General features: G+C 45.5%; 1 protein-coding gene across 2 annotated transcripts in view; it reads left to right on the top strand.

The window, feature by feature from the left end:
* Positions 1–24,938, top strand: part of LOC119390287 (uridine-cytidine kinase 2-B) — a 197,569-nt gene that overhangs the window by 47,411 nt on the left and 125,220 nt on the right. The window contains exon 3 of one of the 2 annotated variants that reach the window (XM_037657867.2): positions 17,290–17,385. The exons of the other annotated variant lie outside the window; for it this stretch is intronic. Within the exon in view, the coding sequence (XP_037513795.1) occupies positions 17,290–17,385 (96 nt within the window). The remainder of the gene's footprint in view (positions 1–17,289; positions 17,386–24,938) is intronic. 2 annotated transcript variants of the gene reach the window in all.

Below are 24,938 nucleotides of genomic sequence, written 5' to 3'. Positions count from 1 at the left end.
TCTTCACCGTCAACGTGATTGACGAGCCTTTCTCCTTTTATCAAACTCGCTTTTCGGAAGTGCCAGTCAAGCTTGAAGATCCTTTTGAAGCTGCGCTGCAAGCGGTGCATTGTGAGGCGCCGCAAGTGCACCGCGAGAGCTCTGCACGTGCACAGAAGCGAGCGGCAACGCGTTGGAGAAAAGGGAAAACGCGCGCTTCTTACACCCCAGTTTCTATTTTTCTGCCAGAGATGGCGCTGCCTGTCAAGAGCAGCAGCGCCGCTAAGCGTTGCTTGGGAAGCCTATGTCTGAGTAGATTGAGCGCAAAAAACAGGGACAAAGAAAGGACCGCATGAACACAGCAAAAACTATCAACTGAGTTTTATTGAAAAACACGCACATATATACTTGTGCAAATTAGATTTCTTGAGCGTCAGACACTAAATCAAATCTTGTTTGTTCCTCTTTTGATCTTGACCATGTGACTCTTTTCACGAGTATATATGTGTGTGTTTTTCAATAAAACTCAGTTGATAGTTTGCACTGTGTTCGTGTGGTCCTTTCTTTGTCCCTGTTTTTTGCGTTAAAGTCTACTAAGATGCTGGACCAACTCGCCCAACAAGCCACTCTTCTGAAGTAGACTAATCTTGCTACGCTCGTTGGTTCATACTTACATCTTAGACAAGCACACACCTTAGACAGGATGAAGCAGACACAAGCAAAAGTTAGCTCCTATTTTGCGTGCACTTCACTGTCCCATCTAAGGTGTGCACTTGTCAATCATGCAAGGTGAATGTGTGTAGAGGGTGTGGAGCCGACTATAATTGGGTGTGCCAGTGATGACATTGTTCTCACTCTAGTGGAAGCACACGTTCACTTTGTAAAGTCAAACCGAATGCATCTCTATTCCATGCTTCACTAGCTGGCTTGGCTGGTGCGTCATTTTACAATACGGATATGACTGCAAATGGTGTGGCTTATTGATTACTCTCGGTGATGCAACTTGTGAAGCTGGTTTAGCCAAAAGACTACAAACTTGATGGTAGGCGATTAGGACAATGAAAAGAGAAGGGCTGCTTACTTTAACTATGATTCTCTATAATTTCTGCCTAAAATATTTCCGTTACCTGACTTGATGAAAGCATGGGCGTAAAGTTCGATTTCAGTCAGTCAACGAAGTTTATTTTGTCTGTTTTACAAACTGACAGAGGAACAGGAAATGAAGCTGCTACTCGGCAGCTGGACGAGCCCCCATTGCATTGCTTCACAGCAGCACAGATTTGATTTTATGTTACATAAAAACATGGCTGATCCCTCCGTCATAATAATCGGTATAACACGAAAGTGAAATGTGTCTTCACAGAAGTAGTGCTTATTGTGTAGTGATATATGAGAGCTTGTACAACGTTGACGCCTAGTGGCATGTCTCCATCGCGACACCGAACGCCCTTGATCATGATTAAACCATTATAGAAACTGAAGCTGTTAACATATAGTTGGACACAGCGAATCATGAATCCCGCGTAAGGATGGCATCAACAAGCTCATAATGGACACCGGTACTCGATATGCACTTCTTCAAAACGTCGTCAATTAAGGAGAGAAACGGCACAGTGTGCACTTTCTAGTAATGGGTAACTGACGCCTGTGCTCATGCATACACTACCACACTGCGCTTCAGCAAAACGGGAGGCAGAAGTTCGTAGCTTGAGCCGCAAACGCATGCGTCCTGCTGGCCTCTGTCTCGCTCCACCAAAGCGCAGCATTCGCCCGTCGAAATAGTGTCCTTTCTGCTACACGTATTGCAGCAGTTTTGTTAGTCAGTGCTCTCGCAGTCGAAGCAGACGGCGGCAGAAAAATCACGTTGGTGCATGTGGAAGCTGCACTACTCCGATGAGCCGGCACGCGCTAACACGAAGCGAAAAGCAAAGAACGCAACTGCGTCTAGGGTGCCTCTGCAACGCCAGCGCGGCCAGTGTCCCCCGCTGGTATCGAGATGCTTTAACCATGACCTCCGAGGTCGCGCGCAATCTCGAAGTAAGCGCTAGTAAGTGTCCATTGTCTTTTAAGTAAGCGCTAGTAAGTGTCTATTACTTCTTTTCACCTATCATAGACGGCGGCACCGCCGTCTATGATAGGTGAAAAGAAGTAATGAAAGATATAAAGCGCGTTCATGAAGTGTCCAGCATCTGCCACAGTAGCTTAGTCGGTTGAGCGTTGGGCACTTACAGTCGGGGTCGTAAGGTCCTGGGTTCGATTCACAGCGGAGGATCTTTTTCTTAGTTTTTTTCTTTCTCACTCGTTGGCGTCCATTTTATCAACATCATAACCGTGACGGAAGTACGTCACTGAAGTCTTGGTGGACCCCAACGTAAAACACTTTCGTGTTAAAAAACGTACAGTAAAGCCTCATTCAAAGAAAGTCGCCCCTGACACAGAAATGGCTTCCTTATATTTGAAAATTCCTTATCAAACGTACTATTCCTTGCACTGTTTTTGTGGCAGGACTATTCTCCCTTTACTAACTGGTAATTCGTGATATGCGTGTTTGTTATATCGAGATTTTACTGTGAATAAAAGAAAATAAACATAATAAACACAGTTAAAAGTAACATTGCTAAAGGAACAGGATGGCAGATCCCAGTGCACAAAATATCATATTGCACTTGGCCATACTGAACACACAGGGGCACGGCGTCACTGCTGGCAGCCCCAAGTGGCGGCATTATCTTGCCGTAGGGTGATTCCACGTAAGATCGAACAATCGATGGCTGGTCGACCTCTTAAATTTATTTCAAAATTTTGTATATTATTGCCTGATGAGTGGAAAGAAGAGATCCGCAATTTCTTTTGCCGCCAAAAATTTTCTCGAAGCACAGGAAATCAATAATCACGAAGAGGTGGAGTGGAGCGCTCATCCGCTCTGCTGTTTTGGCCAACTTTCGTTATGAATTGAACAAAATATATTAAAGTTAGGTAGCTTAAATTTCTTTAACTAAATATATGCATGTTTTTCCTTCTGCTCAGGTATTTTTAGTTTTTATGTGTAGTGTAGATATTTTTATAAAAAAAACCTTAAAATTGGCTCAGGAAACGTTATTTTCTTTACTTTGAAGGTCTTTATCTCAAAAAAGCCTTGTAGCAGAGCAACAAAAATTCCGCATTACGTTCTTCGCATACTTATCTACCAAACTGCCGAATCTTATATTTATATAACTTTTCAGTAAAGAGATACGATCGGGCTAAGTTCAAGAAAACACCGAACAATGGAAACTTCTAACGACAGTTAAAAAAAAAAAAAACATTTTTTATATTTCCTAAACTTTGTCCACTTATTCTCCTCCACATCAGCTTTCACAATCATTGAAAACATGTTGCATAATGTCGTTGCACTAATAGTTACGGCCCCTCCAATGAGACCCTTAGGCATGGACTGCCAATTCTGACTTCTTGCCCAGCACAGGCAGGATTGAATTTCTTTTTGTTAAAAGGCCAGCAGTACCGAAAAAAGTGTCGCCGGCACTGAAGACGTTAATTTTGAAATTATTTGGTCACTGCAGCGGCCACGAGCGCGGGGCTACCGATCAGGCGCGCGCGCACCCGAGATGCTCGTTGTAAGAGACGGCGCAGTGAGAGCTCGTTTTCGCGTCCTCAGACCGACTGAGTTCGAAACAGCAACACCTCTCATGTACTGTACTTATCTAGCGTAGATACGGCAATAGTCATCATTGTTAGAGGCCGGATATTTAGGCATTAAAAAAGAGCGTTTTAAGCGCCAGAAATACGCGGGAAAAAGAATGTTTTAGCCATCCAACATTGTAAATGTAGCACAATAAATTTTTAAATAGGTGTAAATAATTTCAAACGAAAACGTGCCCGAACTGTATCGACGACAGGCAAAAAGGAAATGCTCCTAGCGCAACAAAGGCACCAACGCAGCCGCGCAATTGCCCTTTTTTCCGCACGGTTCGTAGAACACAGTCTTTACATTTATTCTGTAGCATGGCGAGACAAGTGTCCACTGTCTAACCAACGCACTCCTGGGTCTTTCTTTTGGCATGACGGAGAAGGGAAGAGCAGGCTGAAAGCCAAAGGACCAAGGGGTCCATGCTATCGGTTGGGTCGAATCACGTAGAGCCAAATATCTCCCCCGGCGGTGAACACCATAAAAAAATTACACCAACTCCCGCTAAAGGGGACCATGAGGCGATGCGAAGCCGGAGCACTTGAACGATGGCGTTCCGTTGGCGTTCGTTGGGCATGCTACAGACCTCGGGCATGCTAACGACCTCGCGTCGTCGAACGCGAAGAGGAACACTACGCGCGTCGTGTCTTCCCTCTATCCTGGCCGGTAATTCTCACAGGGCGAGCGGGGAACGCGGTCTACAGGCGCGCGAGAGGGGAGCAGCGTAGGAGAGGAGAGAGAGGGAGCGGGGACTCGCATGCGCTGGCGCTCATCGCGGCGCTGCGCAGGAGAGAATTTCGGCATGTCGAGCCCGCATTTCAGAGGAGTCAACCGAAGCAAGCGCTGGACTGAACGCGCGCAGCGCTCTACCACTTGAAGGAGAGGAGACTAGAGGAGGAGAGTAGCGTATGCGCCGTGAGAACAGAAGCGAGAACGCAGGAGAAGCGCAAGCAGGTGCTAGTAGAGAAGGGGAGAGAGTAACGCGCAGCTGTTGGAGAGAGGGAAGGAGAAGAGTTGCGCATGCGTAGTGTGAGTGCGGACTAGCACGCCGTGGGACATACCCCCGAGCAAGAGATGCCTTCGCATCTAAAAGGCACAGACAGTGTTTCTGTCATTGGTGTCGTCTTGCGTGGTTGTGTGGTGTCTTCTTGCAGGAATGTTTTTTGCTATTTGTGTTATGAGTTCAAAAAACAAGAAAAAAAGAATTGCCAAAAGTGTACATACAAGTAGTAGCGTTAGTTGTAGTGGAATAATAGTTCGTTATTTATTTTTGTAATAAAGGAAAGAGGAGGAGGGAGATTAATGCTCACCATTGTTGCGGAATGGGTGCCTCCATTCCATTCCAATTCCATTCCGGGGAATTAGAACTTGCTGCAATCCGCCTTTTTCACGGCAACCCTGCGCATGCGCTCTCCCCTAGTGGAAACGTCGTGAAACGTCTCGTCATCTCGGAGTCTTTGCTTCTGGCAGTACCGGTTGTCCCGGCCCCTACCAAACCCCTACCAAAATGACAGAGGGCAACACAGGAAAATGAAAGAGGCGGGTTCCATTCCTTTAAATTCCTCGGAATGAAAAAACTTAGCCCATTCCCACTCCGGGAATGGCCGGGCAGTTCAATTCAATTCCTGTAATTCTTCAGCGTGGGAAAAGCATCTTGATAGTTTTATCGAGTTAAGAATGAACACCCCATAAAGCTGATGTCACCAGATAGCCGCCAACAGGCGGCGGCGCGAATCGTCGTGTTGGGACTCGGGGAGGCGCCACCGTGGCCGTGGTTACGTGGGCTCTCCTGCTTCAGCTGGCTTCCCGAACCAATGCTTTCAAAAGTTTATTCTCTCTCTCCAGGGCTGGGCAAAGATACTTTGAAATTGTATCGCGATACAATACAAGATACTCAGCCTAGAAGTATTTGAGATACAGATGCAATATACTACAGCACTGATTGTATCCGATACGATACAATCCAATTGTATCTTAAGATACTTCGATACATTGGCAAATTTGTTATATCTATACATTGTAGCACTAAATGTCTATGCACGAAAATGTTCGCTTGAAAATGTATTAACTGCGACCAATTTTGTTCCATTTGAATGAATTGTGTGTTAGTTTCTCAGAATTTTGTACTTCTTGCTCAAGTTATATTAGTTTCATTACAAAACAACTTATTGGCGTTGCTTTAGCTGCTTAACGTGACAGTACTTTATACACTTCGATGATAGAAGTTTTTGCTTGTCGGTTTTGTAATTGATGGGAGTCGCTGCTCTGCTTGCCGACCAGCTAGCGGGTTGCAATCTAATACAAGACCTTCAATAGGAAGCCTCCGTTTGATGGTGCAAATACCACTGTGGAGTTCAACCTTGCGGTAAAGGTATTATGGTTTTGCCAATAACGGATCACCGGACATGTGTACATCACCAAGAACATGTGCCACCCAGAAACGTTTCAGAGGTATCGTACAGTTGCACAAAGCGCCACAGGACACCTCCACTATTCAGAATAATACCACTTATAGCTCCGATTACCTGGTGATTAGTAACAGTGAAAGAATTTAAGGAAGCCTAAACAAGGAACACAAATATGTCCAAGCAAAATAGAAAAGCGGTTCCGTATCAAACACAGCGAATAAGCATAGAAACACCATACAGGCACCACCCCAAGAGCTAATAATTATTGTTGCGTTTGACGTCCCAAAACCACGATATGATTATGAGAGACGCTGTAATGGACGGCTCCGGAAATTTTGACCACCTGGTGTTCTAAAACTTAAATATAAGCACACGGGCCTCTAGTATTTTCCCTCCATCGGAATGCAGCCGCCGCGACCTTCGGGTCAGCAATCAAGCACCACAACTAGACCACCGCGGCGGTCTATGACAATGAACTTCAGTGCCTATGGAAAAATAGCGTAAAATGGCTCGTTGGGACGCTCACGCCCTACATGGAGCATCTGGTATAACCGTGCTTCTCGAATGCCTTTCCTAACATGTTTAAAATGGCTCCTAATAATTTGCGTTATTGCAAAAGAAACTCAATTTCGCGATTTTATTTAGCAGTAAGCAGGATTTTTGGATTTTTGTTACTGTATACGCCAGGCGCGCCCGGATTATTATTAGGGGTGTGCGAATATTCGAAAGTTTCGAATATTCGTCGAATATTACATTCGAAATATTCGTATTCGATTCGAAAATCGTGTATTCGAAAAGCTTCGAATATTCGATAACTTCGAATATTCGAAAAATTCGAATATGCGATGCGATTACCATGCATAAAATAACTCGTCTTCCACATCTCTGCTGCGTTCGTATAGCTAAAAACGTTGTCGAGAGGAGCGATAAACATCGTAAGTACAGGGAGGCACGATATCTGCCTGCGACGAGCGCCCCAAAACGTATGATTTATTGCTGGTGCATCTCCGAAGTGCAGCGCTGTTGGCGATCACGTAACCATACATTTTCAATGTTATGCGGCCGTAACGTGCCGCACTACCACTCGTTCACTATGCGGGACCACTTCTGAAGAAAGACAGTGATCCATGTGACTGGTGGCGGACTGTAGGCACCTTCAGATACCCCAGCCTGGCAAAGCTTTGCCCCATGTACTTCCCTATACCAGCCACTTCTGTTCCAAGCGAGCGTGCCTTTTCAGTGTCAGGGGGGGGGTGTCTCTGTTAGAAGGGAGCGCCTGCTGCCTGATCATGTGGAGCAACTCATATTTCTTCATGATAACATCTAGTCATTACTTTCATTGCGCCGTGATATTTGCTTGTGTTGTGATGTGCATTCTGCTAGCCTGGACATTGTGTTCTGGATATAGCAGTGTATGTTTTGTTGCCAGTCAGGCTGTTAATATTTTTTTCAAATAGCTACATGTTAAATAAAATATCGTTACTGTGGAGGCATTTTTCCTTTGATATTCGATATTCGATTCGATATTCGAAGGTGGATATTCGTATTCGATTCGTATTCGAAAAGTTTGCTATTCGCACACCCCTAATTATTATATGTTTGCTCTCAACGCCGCCTTTACGTAACAGTAAATGCAAGTGGACCATACGTATGTAAAGAGCAGCAGAAATGACGCAGACAGCTCAAAGTGATAAAGCAGAGAGCTTACTTTGGCAGCACGTTAAAGGCATATTGCAGTAAGCAGAGCAGAAAAAACAATGTAGAGACATAGGTATTGTGCGGAATGGAAAAGGACAGCTAAGAAAGAACTTCTGCTAACAATCAAATTATGATCTTAAAAACTCTTTGAATACAAGAGAAAGGGACGTACGCAAAGACAGCGGTTGTTAGGGGAATGCTTCTTCTGTTTATTCCAGCATCGGTAGCGGTGGTGTTATTGCTGTCGGAATATTATTTGCATATAAGTTAATCTCAGTGCATGTAAGTCAAACTCACATCCACGACATCCTTCAGATCGCCGACGTGTGAAAGCCACTAGACGCAAAGCAACCCCCCCCCCCCTCGCCATGCTTGCATTCTTCAGACTTCATAACGATGCACCACGCAAGCGAAACATCGATGATGACACTACAGCGGCATCAGAATGTGTGCGAATGACGCCGTGCGCATTGGAGTACGCGGCACAGGACAGTGGCTAAGTGCCAAGTGCCGCGGCACTGACACAACTAAACTTAAAAAAAAGTGATAAAACAACAGGTGTCTGGGCGTACGTTCGCGTGCTTGACTGTGGAGACGACGCGAGCGCCACCACGTGATTCTGCTCCACCAATAGGGGCGCTCAGAGCTGATCGCCTATCCTCGCGGGAAAACTGCGGTGGAAAAATAAAATAATGTCACTGCCTTTAGTTTTATTCTGGTGACTTAGTCGCAGCAGTATCAGCTTGAGAAGCGGCGTTCAGCCAACCTTTATTGTTTCGCACGGTGGTGGTACGATCGCAGTATCTTGTATCTTAAGATACACGATACATCCTTCAATGTATCGGAAATACAGATACTGATACACGTCTTGCGAGACGTATCGCGATACAGATACAAGATACCCAAAGAGTATCGAAGATAGTATCTAAGATACATGTATCTTCGATAATGTCCAGCACTGTCTCTCTGTACGGAGGGGGAGGGCAGACAGTTCATCGTGTACGACTGTGTGCTGCGCTGACCTACAGACCTTCGCCGACAGAGTTTTGGGCAAAGGCGCCCATCTGTCTTGACAGTATTGCAAAAAGGTGGGGGAGGGGTATAAGGTGAGACGGCGCGCAAGCTGGTATACGAAAGCTTGCAGTGAACACAAGCATCGTGCCAGCGTCAAGACTCATCGAAACTTAAAGAAGCGCTTTTTCAAATATGCATCCGAGTCGCCGACGGCGACAGAAGCAAAAACAAAGAAGTGAAGGGTGTGGAGACAGCAGGCGGCAGGGGCGCCGCTGAGGGAAAAAAAATATCGCAAGGCGTAGGGGGTATGCCGCCGCCGTAGTTCCGCACGACGGATACCAACGGCATAGAGCCGCAGTTACGTATAAGGACAGAATTGTAGTAGGCGCGTTGCTTATAAATGTACCGTGCGTGTAATCAGCCAAGCCATTTTAGAAATACTGCTTTATTGTTAAATTCGAGGCTCTGATTTACTAATGTTTGAAGTATGAAAAACAGCGTGTAGACAAAAATGTGCGCTATTTTCGTAAAAAGACGTAATTCCATTCCATCCAAAGGCGCTTAATTCTATTCCCATTCGATTCCTCCAAGCGTTGTCCCCATTAAATTCCCATTCCATTCCGGGGTCACGAAAATGTAGAATTATCCTGGAGTCATTCCAATTCCGGAGTGGTAACTTTGCATCGCTGATGCTCACCTCACCGTAACTGTCTAACTTAGTCGGCTGACACCTGAATGGTGGTCAGCTGGTAGAGAAGATAAAGAAGGGAGCTGTTTTATGCGTGTGCAACAGAGTGAAAAGATAAGAGTTATCCACAAAGCATAGAAGGAGCAAAGATAATGGCATGTATTGTTTATGGGTCAGAAAAACCACACGCAGACTTCTTTTTGTCGAGAGTACCTGAGAGTTTGAGAGCAAGAACATTTATGGAAGGAAACTCACCACAGTAATACCTTGGCAGGTATTACTGTGGTGAGCTTTTAAAAATCTACGTCTTCTCTTTGCAGCCACTTGACTCATAAAAGCAAGTACAGTAGAACCTAATTTTTATGTTCCTTGGGGGCTCAAGGAAAGGTAACACATGATCTGAAAGACAGGTGTTTTCAGACTGGGAAATTTTTTTGACCGTGCCAAACTACGGAAAAAAAAATATATATATATCAGGACACTGTAGCAACCATTTGGTTTATGGGTTGAATGAAGAGGATATAAGTATACATGGCAATCATGAGGAGCAGATTTACAGATACCTCTTAATCATATCGTGGTTTTAGTACGATAACCTCCCCACCCCAATTAGATACCAACAGAGAGATAAGGTGAAACAAAGAAGCACTAGCCTAAATCTTTTTGTTTTGTGATGGCGCTTTTCTCAATCAGTAGGGTGAGCCTTATGTCCCTGGTAATGTCCTTCCTTCAAAGCTTTTTCTTGAAAGAAAGTGCCTTTCTCTTCCATGGCACCACAGTTTCACAATACACAAAGTGTGATTTTGTAGCTCGATATGAAATGCATGTCAATGCACAGCCATGATGGCACATAGGTGTATATATACTACGTACTGCCTTTACAATGCTGGCAGATTAACCTAGTAAAGCTTGTAGCTTGGTTAGATGTTTTTGTGTTACCTTCAGAGTACAAAAAAAAGAAATAAAAGGAAAGAAACTCATATCTGTGTACACACCTACACACAGCAGACAATCAGAGAAAGGTTATCCATGCGAACATTCACTACCACCTGTTTATTTGTCATAATAGAAATGCACATATATAAAACAGTAGTTGGCCACCTGGCTAAGTGCTGCAACATGGCAGGCGCTGCACCCGTTTTCAGCAGTGAAATATTATAAGCACTCAGCATTAGCACCACCACAGTCTTTAGATGCAATAGTGAAAAAAAAAACAAAAACAAACCGGAAGCTAATGTTCGTGACACTATCCGAATTGAGAGGGACTGGCAGTTGAGAGCCAGGCAAAGGTAACATATGGGATCATATCAGTGGTGTCTTATTGTACTAGCAGTTGCCTATCAGAAACACACTCTGCACTGAATTCTTTTCATGAAGCTTGTAAACTCTTGCCCAATTCTTCAAGGAGCAGTTATTTTTGAGGTGTCGCACTTCTTAGTGCTGTCTTCCTACATTCGCTGCGAGATCAGGCTACAGGTGGCAGCACCGTCGCCGCGTTTGTGTGGATAGGCGGTCGGCGGCGCGTATACAAATTTACGCAGCGGCGCTTCGCCGTAGGCGGTTTGAGTCGATTGTCGCCGAATAAAGCGCGTTGACTGCAGCCTAATGGTAGTGTATACGCCCTCCACTGCCACATTGATGCACAAAACCGGCCTAACTTTCCTATGACGTGTGAGAGAAGCGCAATCTGCCAAGCAGTGGGGTACCGGCCTTCGGTCACATTCGTGTTTTGCATGGTGCTCGATGTTTTTTCTTGTTTTATTTGCACGTGTTTCCATTGTGTTTTGCCTATACCACAATATAAATAGTTTTGCGCGACTGAGCCAATGAAGTATTTAATTCTTGCTCTATCGGCTACAAAAAAAAAAAGAGAGCCTGTATTTCTGCGTAATAAGGTGAAGTAGAACTTTGTGCACTCAGCTTTTCTGTTTGCATGAATACGCGTACTGCTGTAAAAATGCGTGGCTTCAGGTCTTTTTTACCGCTAACCATCCTCTGCAGACGCTAGTTCATGCTTTGCGGTATCACAAGGATTTCCGAATCGCGAACACTTCACGAGATGGTGTCGCTAAAATTCTGCATTCACACCTCGACATTTAGTACTTTTTTTTGTTTAGGACGACGCCAAATGCACTATGTGATGTGCTTGAACGACAAAGTGCTACCCACATTGAAATGATTTTTGCGAATGGACGGTACGATGGTTAGACAGAGCGCCATACCGACACGTGCATGCACTCACTTATTCGAGTGCAAAAAAGTCTCTTAAGACGAAACGCTTATGTATATCATGTAGACATACGCACAAGCATTTGATACTGTGTTAGCGCAACGGAATAAGCTGTAATCTGAGGACCTACATGACGTACCCACACATGCGGACATGGTGTGGCTAGCAGACGACGCAAGGAGCCATCCACACCACGGGGTTTCGTCCGCTCGCCGCTAGGTGCCGACTCTGCTCGATCTCGCGGCCAATAGTAGGCAGTATTACGTGAGGTTAAATAAGTATTAAGTTGGGGTCCACGGCCCATGTTCCAGATTTCACTGCCACTGGTATTTGCACAATCAAAATTTGAACGCGACATCTTGAAGCAGCGTCAAAATTTTGATGTGCCGGCTTTCGACTGTCCACCCGAGTCAAGGTGTTCAAGTTTTACACATGAAGGTGCTAGCACTAATGTTAAGTCTGCCTTTCCATGAGCTTCAACATAGGGCCACTTCAATTTGCTGTGGCTGCATGCTTTCTTGTACAATCGAACCTTGCTACAACGAAACTGACGGGACAAGCGAAAAATTTCATTCAAGTGGAAATTTCGTTGTGGCGCGTCAACGGCGATGTATTCGTCTACGCTCACGTCCGTGCGCACGTTTCCGGTGTCCTGAAGGTGCTGCTCAGTCCGCCGTGGTGCACACGAGCACTCAAGCATAAATGACAGGCTTGACCCTGCAATCACGTTACAGTGAACTGTAATCACATGATCTAGAATGGATACGGATTGGCTGTAGCTCCGGCTTGGCAAAGCGAGCCTGCACCTTGTCGCAAGGCGCCAGCCGCATCGTTATCACCACCAAACATTTCCTCTCCTATCCTACGATACCTACGAGTTTGTTTACAGGTGGTGCAACGGGCACACATTTTCAGTGAAACAAAGCGTTGTGAGTGTACGAAAAGCTACACGGTTGGCGATATGCTTACTTTATCATAAAACAAATTTTCAAGCCAAGCTCCACTGAGCGGAAGTTTCATTGAAGTGAAAACAAGCTAGAAAAATGGTTTGTTATGGCGAGAACTTGGACACATTGACTTATATGGCAAGCTGAGAGGGAATAAGAAATACTTGGTGGAAGCGAAAATTTCATTGAAGCGGCATTCATTGTAGCAGGGTTCGACTGTAAAACTTTATAAAGAGTAGCGCTGCTTCTATTGCGTGTCGGGCATGTGCTCTTTCCACTCATACGTTCTTTCTATCTCTTGTCTTCATTACCTGCTTGCCAAGGTTCGCTGACTATGTGTGCAGCTGTTCTACCACCCAATGAACATTTACCAAGGTCACGCAGGCTTATCTTATGCTCAAAATCTGTGTTAGCAGTGACTTGCTGTTGTGCAATGACCGTACTGCACACAGTGCCACTTTGTGAAGGGATGAAAGTCACGCCGAGTCGCATGCACTGAAAATTTAACGGCGAAGCTGTTCTTAGTTGAGGCTTTCGTGTCCGGGGTTGTGGTAGCGGTGATCACGTGGTCTCGCAGTGTGGCGAGAGTGAGGCTCGGTAGGAAGCGGAGGGCTGCGTGTGCTGCGAGAGGCGAGGGCGGAGGATGTCGAGGGGTGAAGCTTCGAGAATCGCGCCAAGATGGGGTGACGGTGAGGTGAAGTGGAGTATAAAATAGCGTGTCAATGTTCAGGAGTTAGCGCTTTCAAGATGGCGAACATTTCTCATTCTCCCGATGAAGAACCCACGAAACACGCAACCTCTATAAAATGATTTATAGAGGTTTATAGAGGTTTTAAACGTTTTAAAGACGTTTTATAGAGGTTTTGTGTTTCACGGGAAGCCGCCCGACGTGAGCGCCAGCAAGAGCTGACGCAAGAACGGCGTGTTGTCGCCGAGCCAACCGCGATTTTTCGCGCAAGAGAGGCCGAAGCTAAGCGCCAACGAAAGGAAGACTTGGAAAACGTAGAAGGACGATATATAGCCTGATGAAGTACGGGCTATATATATATAGAGCTGGCGGAGCTTTCGAAGTTGATCAATAGGCGTAAAGTAGCCGACATAAGAAAGTTTAATATGGAGAGAATTGAGCATGCTCTAAAGAACGGAAGAAGCCTCAAAGCTACGAAGACAAAACTGTGCATAGGCAAAAATCAGATGTATGCGTTAAGGGACAAGGATGGCAAGGTCACAACCAATATGGATAGAATAGTTGAGATAGCGGAAGAGTTCTACAGAGATCTGTACAGCAGCCGAGACAGTCAGGATGATAACGTAAGAAGCAGTAATATCCCAGAGGAATCTGACATCCCTCCAGTATTAACAGGAGAAGTAAAGAAAGCCCTAAAGGGAATGCAAAGAGGCAAAGCCGCTGGTGAGGATCAGGTAACATCAGACCTGTTGAAAGACGGTGGAGAGATTATGTTAGAGAAACTGGCCACCCTGTATACGAAGTGCCTCTCGACAGGGAGGATACCAGAATCTTGGAAGAATGCCAACATCATCTTGATCCATAAGAAAGGGGACGTCAAGGACCTGAAAAATTACAGGCCCATCAGCTTACTGTCCGTTGTCTACAAGCTATTCACAAAAGTAATTGCTAACAGAATTAATACGACATTAGAGTTTAATCAACCAAGGAACCAGGCAGGATTTCGTACAGGCTTCTCAACAATAGACCATATTCATACCATCAATCAGGTGATAGAGAAATGCGCGGAATACAACCAACCCCTATACATAGCCTTCATAGATTACGAGAAGGCATTTGATTCGGTGGAGACATCAGCAGTCATGCAAGCACTGCGGAATCAGGGCATCGACGAAGCCTATATAAACATAATGGAAGAAATCTACAGCGCACCCACAGCCACTATAGTCCTTCATAAAGAAAGCGACAGAATCCCAATAAAGAAGGGCGTACGACAGGGAGACACGATCTCTCCAATGCTATTCACCGCGTGTTTACAGGAGGTTTTCAGGGCCCTAGATTGGGAAGAATTAGGGATAAGAGTTAATGGAGAGTATCTCAGTAACCTGCGCTTCGCTGATGACATTGCATTGATGAGTAACGCGGGAGACGAATTACAGCTCATGATTACTGAACTGGATACGGAAAGTAGAAGAGTAGGTCTGAAAATTAATATGCATAAAACTAAAGTAATGTGGAACAATCTTGGCAGAGAACAGCGCTTCGCGATAGGTGGCGAGACGCTGGAAGTTGTAAAGGAGTACGTCTACTTAGGACAGGTAGTAACCGCGGAGCCGAACCATGAGAGTGAAATAACTAGAAGAATAAGGATGGGATGGGGCTCATTCGGCAAGCATTATCAAATCATGAATGGTAGTCTACCACTATCTCTCAAGAGGAAGGTATATAACAGCTGCATCTTACCGGTACTTACCTACGGAGCAGAAACCTGGAGACTTACAAAGAGGGTTCAACTTAAATTGAGGACGACGCAGCGAGCGATGGAAAGGAAAATGATAGGTGTAACCTTAAGAGACAGGAAGAGAGCAGAGTGGGTCAGGGAACAAACGGGGGTTAAGGATATCATAGTTGAAATTAAGAAGAAGAAATGGATATGGGCCGGCCACGTAGCACGTCGGCAGGATAACCGGTGGTCATTAAGGGTAACTGACTGGATTCCAAGAGAGGGCAAACGCGTGAGGGGAAGACAGAAAATTAGGTGGGTAGATGAGATTAAGAAGTTTGCAGGTATAACGTGGCAACAGAAAGCACAGGACCGGGTTGATTGGCGGAACATGGGAGAGGCCTTTGCCCTGCAGTGGGCGTAGACAGGCTGATGATGATGATGATGATGATGATGAAGTACGGGCATAAGCTTTGCTGTTTTGACAGTGTTCGCGAAGTTGAGCTGGCTGGATTTTATGATGTCAAAAGTGCGCAGCTTGCACTAGTGGTGTAAGGCTGGAACCAACAGCGGAATGTCCAGCGCATGCTAGCGATGCTAAGTTTTTGCTAGTAGTACTAAGTATGGCTAGACTTGGCTATTCTATGGTGAATTCCATTGGCGGATTCGGAGTGGCCGACGAACTCTTCGCCGGAGCACTCCACTCCGTGGAGAGCATCCGAAGGAAATCTGCCAATGGAACACAAGCGCCCTCGCCAGAGCAAACGGTAGGGGGCGCTAGCGCACATCTGCTTCGCAAGCGCCCAGCATTCCTCGCGGTTCGCGCAGTTTTCGTCTTCACTGGCGCCAGCGGAGAGAACGGGCGCGGTCGGACAGCGCATTTCATCGCACACGCGGTACGCCACGCTCTGCGCACGCGCGGGGAGCTTGCGACTTCCGGTCGAATCCGCCGCTTTTCGCGGAGTAGAGAGAACTGCTCCGTGGAGGGGATCTGGCGCCGGAGCTGCTCCAGATCTGCCAATGAAACATACATGTAGCACTCTCAATCTGCCAATGGAACAGACTTGCTCCGAATGGACCAGAAAGACTGCTACCGGAAGTGCTCCGAATCTGCCAATGGAATTCACCACTAGTACGGTTTCGGTCGGTTCCCCACACTACGCACGTGTCATGTGGTTTTGGTGGGAACATGTCACGTGACTAGCGTTTACGTGATTTTGGCCGTGACGGGACTAGTTACGTGATGTTACGTGATTTTAGTCACGTGACTAGTGGTTATGTAATGTTACATTGATTTTTGGACGCGTGACTAGTTGCTGCTCGATGTTACGTGAATTTTCATCACGTGACTACATGTTACGTGATTTCAGTCACGGGACTAATGTTGCGTGATGTTACGGGATTTTAGTCCCGTGACTAGTCGTAACGTGATGTTATGTGATTTTTAGTCATGTAACAGACTCGCACATGATAGCTATTTCATTCCACGATGGACAAATCGGCGCATATTTTTGTGAGCAAAGCAGAAGTTGAAGAGAACGAAGCGAGCACGTGCCAGTTCATGATGATAATTCCTGTTCGCACTACCCGGCGCTGCAAAAAGCCCCGCTCTAAAAAACCTGCACTTGTACACTTTCTTGTGGCACAGTGTGTGGAATACCCATGTGCTTGTTTATGTTACTCTTACTGTGTGTTGTTGGAAACAGTGCCTTTAATTTCCCCACATCAGAATGTTATTTCTTGTAACGTTGCGATTGTGAGCAAGCTTGTTTGGGACAGTGCTCATGCTAGCCAGCAGGTAAAATTCACTTACCAAGGTTGTTGTGTGCACTTGCTTCACTTGTGGAAGATGACTGTGGTGATACTATCAGTAAAATATATAAAAAAATAAACATTGTTGACAAGTAAGTTATTCCAATAGAGGAGTTGCATATTTTACGGTATCTCACCTAACAGTTTCGAAACCCTGAAAATTGCATTACTTGCGTCAAGGTTTTGTGTGCGTGTTGCATAGTGAACAATAGGCGACTCCTTTGAATGGCACTAGCTCCTCCTTCTTTGTCTCTTTTAGTCTTTTCACCTCTTCGACTTTTTGTCAAACGTGGCATCACATCCTCTGGCTTCCAGGTTTCTAACCCTCTGGACTACACTGTCCGCGGCGGCCACTGGCATTTTGCTGTCGAGCTTTTCGCTCGTACACAAACATAATCATGTGCTATTGCCTTGCAGTTTTGAACACCAGGCACGGGACCATGAAAGCAAACCTCAACTCATCTCGACCTTTATGCGCCAGTACCGTGTCATCCGAAGGTTTCCCATTCCCAGGTACGCGTGGGCTCAACTTGAGGGATCTTCTGCACAGCATGGCAGCCTTGCATTCTGTCTGCGCCCCTCTGGATCTCCGTTTCTTCTCAAACTGCGGTCACTGCTGTCCTTGGCTCCTCATTCATTTCTTCTATCATACTTTCCCATTTCTCGTGGTCGAAGTCATTGATACTGCTAACATCATTTGAAAACGGGAACGTTGTGTAGTTAGCAGCCATAGTGTGGCCTGTTCAGACAGTGCAGTTGTACTGTTTGTTTACGGTCTTGCAAGTCTTCTCACCATGCTGGTGTAGGTCACTTGAAAAAAAGGAGTTGGCTTGAGTGAACTAAGATGAAGGATGCAGCGTCAGAAGTTCAGTGGTCATCCTGTACATCTCTTTAGTCGACAGAGAGTATCCAGTCTTTCTTGCCAAAACAGCCAAAGCTTTTCAGTTCTGAACGCAGCTCCAGCTCTCAGATCCTGTTATCTTTATGCTTTTGAAGTTGTCTTCTTTTTCAAGCCAATGTACCACAATCTGAACATCCTTTCTGTGGATTCTACGCTACACGAGTGTGGGTCGAATGTCTGGCACCATAAAATCCTGGGTTCCGTGCATTCTTCTGTTTTGAATTTTTGTTGCTCTTGCTTATCAATGTTCAATTGGGTGTGCATCCATTTAGCTTCTGTAATCTATCTCGCAAGTAACTTGGTGCACTACTGAAGGTATGAGATGTATGCTAACAATATCCATAGTCAGTGGCACATAGTTCCAAACATCAATGGTTAAATTATTGGCATGGTTAAACAGTTTTAGCTTTGCAGGATGCTATGTAGTATGTGATACATCGCCATGATACGCGATAAGTATGTTCCTCTGTGCATGCATGTTGTATGTACCATGAATTATTGTGTTAGCTATTGCCCCTTATGATTGTTTAACAATGTCCTCTTCAACTGCAAAATCTGGTTGAGTCATCCGACTTTATGTATTGTACTGGAAATTTATACATCTAAAACGTTGCAGAAAATGTTCTGAGTGCATGGCATCATTATTTTAAGCCATGTCCGGCAGGCTTTTATAATTGTAGAAATTGATGGATTACTGTGGCACGATCTAATTGTACGTGTTTCTAAAACGGACGGAGGCGGTCCATCCGTTTGAGTCGTTCGCGATTGGTCAATGTGAGCCGTGGCGAGCGCCGCGACGTTAATTGTTACGTGAGCAGTAGCGTCACGTGTCTGCTTTCGGACGGCGGCGAACGAACAGTAGGAGAGACCGTCCGAAACTAAATGGATGGACGGATACGCAAGAAACCGTCTCGAGTGCCTACGTTTCAATCCAATCTAAGCCGTCTGGCAGCCATCCTTTAGTCCATCCGTTTAGTCCATCCTTTAGTCCATCCATTTTAGTCCATCCGTTTCGTTTCGGACGGTCTCTCGAACCGTTCTTTCGCCTCTGTCCGAAAGCAGACACGTGACACCACAGCTCACGTGACAATTAACGGCGTGGTGCTTGTCACGGCTCACATTGACCAATCGCGTGCGACTCAAACGGATGGACCGCCTCCGTCCGTTTTAGGAACGCGTACAAAATCGCGCCACTGATATATATATATATCCCTTGTGCATTACATCATCAACTTCAATAAAATATTTGTTACAATTGATCCACTGGGATTTGTTAAATTGTGGGGCATTCTTCTGAAATAAATAACTACTACAGTAAAACCTCATTCATTCAAAGTCATTGGGGCTGTGAAAAATGTAATTAAGCGGCTTTTTGAATTAACGAAAGACAAAAAGCGGGATGCAAGGAACTTCGAATTACTGAAAGTAATCAGAGATGGTCGTTTGCTGTGCCTGCTGCTTTGCGGCTCCAAGGGTTATGTGATCCAGCAATACCCGGTCCTAATTTCACCACAAATCTAGGGAAACGGCGGGCCTCACTGCTGCCCGCGAAGAAAAAAAAAAAAGGGGGGGGGGGGGGGGGTTCGTGGTCCGCTGTACTGCGTGCCTGCAGAAAAGAAGTGCTTCACTGCAAAACAGTGGTGACAAGCGGGCAGCATGTCACCTGCTCCTCGCAGCGTCAGCGCGTCATGATGCGACCATTCCCCCATTGTTTCTAGTAGAATAAAGAATTTATTTTATCAGAAAGAGGCCAGTGTGACAGAATTTGCGATATGTTTTGGCTGGGAAACATTGTCATTGAAGTTTTCGAACTGAGTTTTCGAAGTAGGCGCTGCAGGCAGCAACTCCAGCCAGCAGTCTAAGTGCACAAATTGCCGGAGCAACCGCCACTCGGAGGTTCACATACATTGCGAATTCCGTCAGACCATCCTTTATCATTTTTTTCTTTTACAGAAAGAATGGGTAAATCATGACGTGCTAACGTTGCGAGAAGCATGTGACATGCTGCCTTTGAACATTCCTGAAACAGCGCAACGATGACGAGGACGAAGAGGAAAGAACCACAAACCACAGCGCTGACTCGCAACTGAATGTTTATTAAAAACACATGAAAGAAGAAAATGAAGAGAAAAACTACACACCCCTCACAGCCATGTGACCTCATTTGAACAAACGAAAACCGCAAAAGAAGTTCTTTTGCGGTTTTTGCTTGCTTGTATATGCTTTGAAAGTAAGCAATCGGGGGGGGGGGGGGGATGTCAGAAAAGTGTGTAAGGGCCCGTAAACGTTACCGGCATTTCCTAATTATTACGTTGACAGTTATTACGTGTAAAGAACTCCCTCACAACAAGAAGGTACAAGTTTGTCACCGAGTCACTCGTAGGCCTGCCGTCGTTGAGAATGAAGCTTTGCGCTAGGTTATAAATTTTGTCTGTCTGTTTTTATTGTGGCGAATAAAGCGCTGTTAGCTATCTGAATATCATGCGTGTAGTGTAAGATGGTTGGTAGGAAGCTTTAGCGCGCGACACGGCTAGGCACAGCGATGACGGTAAGAAAGTGCTGCTGACCAATTTCAAAGCGTATTTCATAAGGGACAGCCTACGTCGACCTGATGTATTGTGCTTATAATTTTAAATTTAACGTTGTCCTCTTTTTTTATTTTTGAAACAAATATTTCGCGGCTGTAGTCATTGACGTATACGTTATGTATAGAATCACTGCACGATTAAAAAGTAAAAAAATTCCCCATCTCACGCACGTGAAAAGTGAACATGAAAAGTGTTAGTTGCTCCAAAAGGTGCTCCAAAATAATACGCCAAGAATATTCGCGTTCACATCGTCGCTTTCGGTGCCTACTGGCGCCTTACAATTTCAAGCCATTGCAGCAAGACAGTTTTGCGTCACCGACTGAACGCTTATGAAACATGTCAGCGTGTAACCAACGATAGCGCACCCACAGTCGAATATGACACATTTCCCGCAACAGCATTTTTTTTCAGTTTCATACGAAAAGTGCCACACACTTGAAGCGTCTGGTAACCTTTCATAGCACACAGGGGTGGATACAGGATTTTTCCGAAGGGGAATCAGCTTTTGGGAGAACCTCATATGCGCTCTTAGGGTATAAATTTAAAAAAAAAGTATAGGGGGGGGGGGGGGTCAGGACATCCGGGTTGCCCCTCTGAAATTGGCAGTGATATACCACATCAAATGCTTGAAAAATGCTTGAAAAATACGTAGAGTGAAGCAGTACGCGTGTCAAAGTATCCCACCAAACACTACCTTGTTAACGGCACCCCCAATCGAAAGAAAACTAGAAACAAGACGCTCCAGCTCAATCGGTCTGTTTGTTGAGAATCGATGACGTGCACGAGTTACCTGTCTAACATGTGTTTGTTATGGCAATGTAATAAACAAAGTAGTGTTGCGAACAGCAGCGCAGGCATGCGCGAGTAGCCACGGTGCAGCTTTGAAGCTCATACACGAAGCCGGTTTGTCTGTGCCTGCCAGCACACGGCGCGAAAACTGTCTCGTTCCGGCATGACACGAAAGTGTGTTCTCTGATGAGTGCAGATGCTGTCACATATCGCATCTGTTAAGGACGGCGAGCGTAAACACGGTGTTAGTTGTAAGCAGTAGCCGGAGCAACGGAATGATCTGCTGCTTCTCGTCGGCCGCGAGGAAATCTAGTAACATGGAAGTTAGTTTCCTGTAAACCTTTTTCGGCATCCCAATTTCCTCAATCCGAGCAACACGGCGCACGAAAATATGACGGCATTGCCGTTCCTATCAGCAGCCACATGTTGGTACGTACGCTCCGTGTGTGTACATGTGGAGCGCGCTTAGGCTTCAACATGGCGCAAATGCACGCAGTGGCAGCTAGGTGGCAGCAGATTTTGCATAAGATCTATAGTTCCGTTTTCAACCAGTGTGTGCTAGCCACGCACGTGCTCCAAAAACTAAGTCGGTGGTTTTCTCTGCAGCGTTTGCGGAAAGCAGCGTCGCTTTGACTCGGTGAGCGATGGACACGCGTACACTTTGGGAGTTCCGCCAGTTTCGTCGTCGCTGTACATGATCGTGTCGACAGAGACCGCGGTTTCATGTGCTGCGGTTGTGGCAAATGGTAGTTAGTTTTTAATCCGTGTGCGCGGGCCGCGCATGTGCCTTCAGAACTACGTTGTTACTATCTATGATCACGTCTTCCGAGGTTTTGTCCGGGTGTAGGAAAAAACGTCCCTGGAATGTACGTCCCCAGAAGATACGTACCCTGAATAAACGTCCCCTGAGGAAACGTCCCCTCTGGCATTGCTCTCTAGGAAAAAAAGTTTCCAAGTGAAAAATTAATCAAAAATAGAATCCTGTGCGAACTCACTTGACAAAACACTGCATTCTTTATTCGACACTTCGCAAATTTTCGGTCACATTGTGTTCCAAAAAGAATGAAGTTAAAACCGAATCATATGTCCAGTAGCCCTCAGGAAATCTTAAGTTTTCGTTGTCTTGGCAGTATAGTCCTCACGTAGGCTGACAGGATTCAGTGGGTACATTTTGCTCTGCTCGCTGCTTATGCAGCATTTTTCTTTGTCACTATAAGGCTTCTGACGGCACCTGCGACAATGGTGGCGAGTTTTTCTCTTGTGACAAAAGTGCAGTCTCTTTCATTTTCTGCTTTGCTATTGCGACATTAATCGCAGCATTATCTACAGGGTGGTTGTTGTAAACGCTTAGGTGGTAGTCTCTTCAGGATTTGTCTATAATTAAAGCACTTTTGCATCCATTACGTTTAGCACAACGCGGGCGAGTGCCTGAGGCAGTATCTTTTTGTCTTGTGTACATATAACTGCCAAGGCACAGCTTCGTGCCTCCTTTGTTTGATTTCATTGTCTCCATTCTGCAAGTACGTACCGTGTCGTTTAAGTCAACACCAGGACAAGTATCGAATTAGCTATCCAATCCGTACACTTACCTTGAGAGCTCTGAACTGCCACCCCCTTTATGTCGTTTTAGCCTCGGTAACACCGAAAGTTGGGCGAGTTGGTCTGTCCTTATTGCGCCCCGTCATTATTCCCGGCTTTTGCGCCATGGAAATAATACAGATATACGTTTCTTGCACATTAAATTTCAGTAAACTGCAATCTTCGTGCGGATCCTTTTTTTTTTTTTTTTTGCAATGAGAAATAAAGAATTGGCCACTTGTAGGTGTAACGTTTGAGGTCTGGGGACGTTTTTTCCGACAACGCAAATGGGGACATTTTTTCCTGGGACATTTTTTTTTTCCGGGGACGTTTATTCAGGGGACGTATCTTCCGGGGACATTTATTCCGGGGACGTTTTTTCCAGAACCCGTTTTGTCCACCACGGCTGCGGCAAGCAGCATCGCTTTGACTCGGTGAGTGTTGGATGCGCATGTATTTTCGGAGTTTCGTCGTCACCATACACGATCATGTCGATAGTGACCGCGGTTTCGTCCACAGCGGTTGTGGCAAACACAACTACAGTTCTGATTGCATGTGTGCTGGCTGCGTGCGTACTTCCGAAGCTTCCATAGCACGCTGCTCTCAGGCGTCGCTCAACAGTTTCGGTACCGAAGTTCGTATCACCCGTTGCGACGTGGAAAAGTGTTAGGAACATCCGAATTTTGGCCCATTAGACACCATGAAATACGGCTGGGGAATTTTACGAATTCGCATCAGCCGGGTTCGTATCGTCGAGACTCTACTGTAATCGTAAACAAGAGTTCTTTAAAAAGCAAGAAAAGGGCGCAGCAATGGCATATTCTTGCGGTGCAAAAACACACAATGTCAAAGCTATGAATAATAGTAGATACAGCAGGATGCGGAAAGGTAGAAAAAAATGCACACGGCAGGATATGTATTGCTAAATGTCACATGATGGGGATTGCACCACAGGGTCTGTTTCTGCAAATCATTCCTGCAATATTCACTGTCCATGCGCTTTGAGTATTCAATTAGTTTGCCCGCATGCTGCCAATTGCTAGCATCCTGATTAACTCATTTAGTAGAACGGCCGCCCCGGAAAGGTGTTGGTCTAGGTACTATTGGCGTCAAATGAAGCCCGAACAGCGGCAAGCCTTCGCAGTGGTATAGTGCGTGCCGTCCAGTTATCACCGTTGACAGGCGCGCGCATCCGGTTTGGCAGCACTGCGCATATGCGCGCCTGTCCATAGTGATAACTGGACGGCGCGCACTATGCCATTGCGAAGGCTTGCTGCTGTTCGGGCTTCATTTGAAGCCGATAGTACGCTCAAACCAGCATATATTGAACTCACTAAAAAACGGGGATCAGTTCGATACGTAGTATAATTCGATATAAAACTTTTAAATTATTTTCTATATTTTCTATGTGAATTTCGGTGTGCAAGTTGGTGTCATGGGACTGCTTCGCGATAACGCAAGGAAGGCGGCTTAGAGCAACACACGGGGATTTTTTTAGTTCTTATTTTTTCACGGTTTGTAGTTTGGTAGGGGGTTTATATGCAGGAGCGTAGTTTGGTGGTGGGGCTATATGCAGGAGCGGGTTGTAGGCGAGAAAAGGCTGTATTGATACGCCTAAGCACATCGCTCACTCTCGCAAATGCATGTAGGAAAGTCTCCTTTCGTGAGAAATAGCCAACTTCTTGTGAGGGAAAGCCAACTTTTTGGGGCGTATCATACTGCCCAATGTTCGATATATCAAGTGTCCCAGATATTTTTGTCCAATGTAGCCGTAAATTTTTCGATGCATTGACGTTAAAACATTGTCGTTCAAAATTAGTTCGATATAAAGGATAATTTGATTTAGCCATGTTCGATATAGCTGGGTTTGACTGTACAATCCCCAGACCAGGATAAATTTTTTTTTTTCAGCTAAGAAGGTTTGTTTATGACAAATTCGTATCGACCTTCTTGTGGGTTTGTGCTACAGGTGGTTGTCGATTTTCCGTTTCATTGTCTCCTTCTGGTCACAACTTGCAGTTCTCATTTGTCTTTATATACAAGACCTCGAAGACCCTCATTGTAAAGGTGTCACGCGTGGGGTACTGTTCGGCTACGGGTGGCACTGCCTCACAAACGGCAAGCATAATCTTGTTTTTGAAGAATTGTTTTTGCTTGGGCTGACCAGTAGATATATTTGTTCATCTGGTGACCACAGCCACGCACACTGA

Source organism: Rhipicephalus sanguineus, chromosome 1, assembly GCF_013339695.2.
Source record: "Rhipicephalus sanguineus isolate Rsan-2018 chromosome 1, BIME_Rsan_1.4, whole genome shotgun sequence".
NCBI lineage: Eukaryota > Metazoa > Arthropoda > Arachnida > Ixodida > Ixodidae > Rhipicephalus > Rhipicephalus sanguineus.
Note: the sequence above shows the minus strand (reverse complement) of the source record. Positions and strands in the feature narration are given on the sequence as shown.